A 5,667-nucleotide genomic window follows, 5' to 3' on the forward strand; every position below is an offset into this window, starting at 1 on the left:
ATATATGTATTCCAATATAGGTATCCACTACAGCTGAAGTATTTGAAAGAAAAAGAATTTCAATGGGACAAATTATAACCAGGTAATATGCATCGTAATATACATGTAGGCTGATTTATCTGAAACCAAATTTTGTCAAGGCATTCAGTATCAATCACGTATTTGTGTGTGTGTGTGTGTGGTGTGTGGGGTGGGGTGTGTGGGTGGGTGTGGGTGTGTGCAGGAGATGTGGTGTAATCATCTTATTATTTCTCCGTCGAATTAGTCTACAGCTGATGTCATTTTCTTGTTTATGTGTTTTCCCTGTTGTTGAAAAACATTCAGGTTTTCCTTTATCAGTTGTCATAATGTGCATACCAGTTTCATGTGGTAGCAGATATAGTCCTGTTCACCGCTCTTAACGTCTTTCCATTTACATAACGAATGGAACATCTAAGCAATTATTTCGACATCAGTTTAAACAAAAATTAATCTAAATAATGAGGCACGCTTAGGCAGGGACATATCATACGATAACGAAATGCAGAGTGAAATACTAACCACCTGTAAGCATATAAATATGAAAAATAATTGTATAACTTATAAACAGATATTTAAACTATGTAGTTTGTAGCTGACATACTATCCAACATAAGTAATTTAAGAACCTCATCTCTGAATTCCCCCCCCCCCGGCACTACAGCCCCAGTGGGCCTAGGCCTACCTCCATGAACGTCTCCGTTCACTTCGGTTTTTCTAGATCTTACACATTCGGTAGGACTCCTTGGGCGGGTGATCAGCTCGTCGCAAGGCCTCTACCTGTACACAAACACAGAAAAACGCGCACAAACATCCATGCCCTGAGTGGGATTTGAACCCACGATCTCGGCTTCCGAGCGAGCAAAGACAGTGCATGCCTTAGACCGCTCGGCTACCGTGACCGGCCATCCATGAATTTAGCTTATCTATAACTGAAAGGAATAAAATAAAGATAAATATATATGAATTGCACTGCTGTGGATGACTGGGCCGAATTTCACGATACCTAGGCTGGCTCGCAACCGCTGATTAGTACATAATTGCTCCGACACCGTCAGGTAACACCCTTCCGTAATCTGTTTTTGCACGTAGTAATGAGCTGCTGGCTTCACTCTGCAGCTCTGTGTTTGGAAACTTATTGGCGACATGGCGTCTGTGGTAATAATGGTCGAGCATAGCTCCGTGACGTAACGTTTACTTCGATTTGTCAAACATTTGAACGTTATCAGAGCCTGTATACGTTTACTTTTGATGCTGACTATATCTCGTAGCTAAGCGATAATCTATGCTGATATCGTTTTCTGGAATTTGCAACGCATTCAAAGAATCGTAGATTTTAAATGCATAGTTTAGCTTGGAAATTGCTCAGTGTGGCTCTCACAGCCGTTGCAGAAGAAGATGTCTGCGGAAAGAGAATATGTAATGTAATTATGTTTTTGATGAAAACCTGAGTAATACCAAAATGGCTACGTCAATGGCTGAGGTGAGTGTTAAATGGCAGTGCTGTCATCTGGCATACACAAACCGAGCCCGTGACATGGGCTGTTTCATTACATGTCAGTTATAGTGGACAATGTTCTTTGTCTGCTTTGTATGCAAATCACACAACTGACGCATATATTTAGTACTTGTGTCAGCGGTCTGAGTTCAACCCCGAACCCCCGATGCCACCAAGAAGGCATCCAATTTCAGTGCTCGATCCCGGAAACTTCGAATAATAATAATAATAATTAAAAATAATCTGTCAGTATAATGACAACCAGTCAGCTGAAGACAGGTCATGGAAATCAACTACTGAAACACCGAATGTATGCAACATACCTGAGGCAATACATAATTTGGCGCACAATTATACAGCAGTTCCAGCTTTGATTATATATATATATTGTTTATTTCTGTTGTTCGTGATATATAGACCTGCAAGAACAGAGAACAGGTACATGTACTTCAGGTTACAGTGTATGTATTTTCAAAATATTTTCTTTGATATCCTAAATGGATGTTGAACTTCGTGTCCTGCAGATACAAATATGTTGCTCAGAAACCGCAATGTGTAGGCTTATAAGTATGTTCAGTACATTAAGCATAAGATTTAAGTGAAAAAAAAGTCTTTCTTGCATTTCTTTAAATAGTAACCACGTTTAAATATATTAGACACATAAATTGTAGATGTGAACAAGATTTGAATCTTTGTTATATGATATTCATAAGCAGGCAAATGCCTATTTTTTTCCTTAATATGCATGCTAAAAACTCGGTGAGATTTATAACCTAAATTTTACCCATGATTAAACCGCCGTAAATAAATAATGATTAAAATATATGATGAAACATAAGTGCCTATTATCGCTTATTTCACAATAAATTATCTATTCGACAGTGGCTAAGTAATTTCCTTGTGTGATAGGACATGCTAGATAATTCCATATCAGTTCTGTTATAAAGAGATTTGTACACGTAGCAGGTCTTAACACTTGTAACGATGAAATTTGTATTTCTCTCAATCTTCTGTGTAGGCAGATGATAATGAAAGTACGGAGTCCAGCAGTTCACTCGACATGATAGATGGTGCTGGATGATTTATGCGTGTTCTAAATTTGGAAGGACATTCCACATGATGAACGAGATAACATCCCATATGTTCAGAAAAACCAGCTTTGTCCAAAATGCAGTTCATATTATGCTCAACATATAACTCAAAGGACCATACTCGTATGTCCTTATCGTATAAACTGCACATTCTCTGATATACTGGGTTTTTGGACTTCATCCATCGTCCTGGTTTTTAAGATAACTAATAAAAACACGACGTTTCGGAAACTGGATCTGTTTCCGTCCTCAGGTGAAGGAAAACACCTATTCTGTTGGGTCCGTTAGAAAGAGCTAGCCAGTTTCCGAAACGTCGTGTTTTTGTTAGTTATCTTAAAAACCAGGACGATGGATGAAGTCCAAAAACCCAATATATCAGTGTGTTATACACCATCGTCAGAAGCCTATAGTAACTACTTGCACATCCTCTCTATACTGTGGAGATGTCCATCTTCTCCTCTTTCTCTGCACAAGATTCTGAATTGAATATGCCCCATAAACTTCAATGTCACTGCCTTTTCGAAGTTTTATAGGCTTTGGCGATACCAATACTCGTCTTACTTTTTTTCTTCGTGGATTTGTACACAAACCAAGCACTAAAGTAGCTTTACTGGGATCTCACAGCAAACTTCTTTTTCTCTAAAACTTTATGTTCCTCTTTTCTGTATTGTGGCTTGAGAACTTGCCATTTCCTCTGTTTCACAAAGTGAGTCAGCTTCACTTCCAGCGCCACGTCATTTAATGTATCCAGTTTATATGTTATTTAGATCGCCGGCTAACATGGCGGAAACATATCTTCAGTAAAAGAAAACAATTGGGCCTGAAAATTCGGCAACTGTACTGGATAATCGGACGAAGATCACAACTATCTCTTAATAGCAAACTCTTACTCTACAAGACAATACTCAAACCTATATGGACGTATGGTATATCACTGTGGGGAACAGCAAGTAATTCAAACCTGGAAATACTACAACGATTTCAGAACAAGGTTCTCAGGGAAACAGTTGATGCGCCCTGGTATGTGCCCAATACAGTGTTACATAAGGACTTAAGTGTATCTACAGTGCGAGAAGCAATTAAAAAGTGTAGTGCTAAGTACAGTCGGAGACTACAAGTACATCCAAACGAACTCGCAGCCTCACTACTAACCCATGAAGATGAAGTTAGGAGATTAAAAAGATTCAAACCGTCAGACTTATCTGATAGATTTAGCTAGTTTTAAGTGTATACGTGACACAAATCTTAAGGCATCTACTGGGATAGCCTTGTTAACACTGTTAATGACATAGTCACCGTGCTCATTGTCCTTAATTGGACAGATTGTATGAATCTATCTCAAATAAAAAAAAGTTTATATGTTGTTTTTCAATTGGATGTATAGATCCATATATTTTTGACCTCGGCGCTAGTTGGAGGTAAATGGTCGGTTTAAGACGCGGCCGCGTTAGCACCCCGGAAAACAACCCTCGGTACCGACTGGTTATGTCTTCATGGCATAGTGCTTAGCTAAGCACAGGGAAAATATTTTTTTAATTAATTTTTTAATTCGCTTAGTGGGGAGTGGAGTCCAACTTGGTTCATTCGGCACGGCGGCCACTGATTGGCCTATTGTACCTGCCCCGGATTATTATGATGATGGAGAATTTGGTGGAATGAAGGTTGGCAGGGGAACCGAAGTGCTCGGAGAAAACCCGCCCCAGCGTCACTTTGTCCACCAAAAATCCCACTTGACCCGACTCGGGATCGAACCCGGGCCGCCGTGGTAGTAGGCCAGCGACTAACCGCTTGAGTTATGGCGCGGCCTTGGGAGCTANTATTACCATTACTTTTTATGTCTGATTTTTTATTACTCATGCTTAAGGTTCCTTGTAAGTGTGTTATCCCAAAAATTTCTATCGATTTTATGACATTTTCCTCCTACGTCCAGTTTGGGGTTTGAATAGCCTACAGAATGACCATTCAAGTACACACTTCACGATGTAAATAATCGTCCCTGTTAGAGGCCTACTTTTGCTGCCTCACTGCTAATACAAGCAGGAATGTTGGACAAAGGCGTCTGCACTAAACTGAGAATGCGTCAGCTTTTGGAAGTACAAATATAATCCCTTTGCTGTATCGCTCCTAGAACGATAAAAAGAAATCGAATGGTTGCCAAGCTGTTGCCCGGTTGGTTGCGAACACGGTCGTGCTGAATGAAGAAGCCATGTCGGCGCACTCTTTACTCTGTTTGCACCCGTTTTTACGGGTACACGCTGTCCGGTCTGCAATGTTCCGGGCACACACTGTCCGGTCTGCAATGTTCCGGGCACACGCTGTCCGGTCTGCAATGTTCCGGGCACACGCTGTCCGGTCTGCAATGTTCCGGGCACACGCTGTCCGGTCTGCAATGTTCCGGGCACACACTGTCCGGTCTGCAATGTTACGGATGCATGCTGCTCGGACTGCCCTGTTAAGGAGCGTCCACATTACTCGTGCTTGTCGGGATACTCGTCTGGCTTTTACTTGTGCTCGTAAATCTTCGTCCACACTACTTCAGTTGCTCGCCAGGCATCGGCGCGTGAGGATCCGTATATTTACTCGTAGTGTGTATAGGCTGTAGTCGTATTTTAATTTATTGGCTATAGTTTTTAAAATTAAAATTTAAAATTTGCTTGTCTCGTGACTTGTCATATCGTTCACATTCCTCGCGAGCATAGCGAGTCACACGAGCACGAGTAATGTGGACCCGCCTTTACAGATACCCCTCTATGTTGTATGTTGATACACAATGTCCGTTATGTACCTCTATGTGTCACTTGTGCCCGTTGATAGCTAACCTTTGTACGACTGAGATATCTGCTGGCATTTGTGGTTGCATAACTTGTCTCTACTTACATCTAGAGCCTTTCAGTAATTCTGTAGTACACCAGTTATTTTTCGAAAGATATATTTTGTGTTGTTACTTCATGCACCCACCACGAACATGGAGCAGTACATAGCTCTAGTACTTAGAGCTGACAGTCCAGGAAAAGCTGCGCAGTGGATGGGCAGGTCCATTCGTGAAAGTTGAGGGGTGAT

General features: G+C 41.0%; 1 protein-coding gene across 1 annotated transcript in view; it reads left to right on the forward strand.

The window, feature by feature from the left end:
• Positions 1 to 1,308: 1,308 nt before the first annotated feature.
• LOC117282979 (maternal protein exuperantia-like) overlaps positions 1,309 to 5,667 on the forward strand; it is a 21,021-nt gene continuing 16,662 nt past the window's right edge. Inside the window, exon 1 of the mRNA XM_033754891.1 lies at positions 1,309 to 1,501. Within this exon, the coding sequence (XP_033610782.1) occupies positions 1,481 to 1,501 (21 nt within the window). The 5' untranslated portion in view covers positions 1,309 to 1,480. The remainder of the gene's footprint in view (positions 1,502 to 5,667) is intronic.

Source organism: Cryptotermes secundus, unplaced genomic scaffold (genome assembly GCF_002891405.2).
Source record: "Cryptotermes secundus unplaced genomic scaffold, Csec_1.0 scaffold407, whole genome shotgun sequence".
Taxonomy (NCBI): Eukaryota; Metazoa; Arthropoda; class Insecta; order Blattodea; family Kalotermitidae; genus Cryptotermes; species Cryptotermes secundus.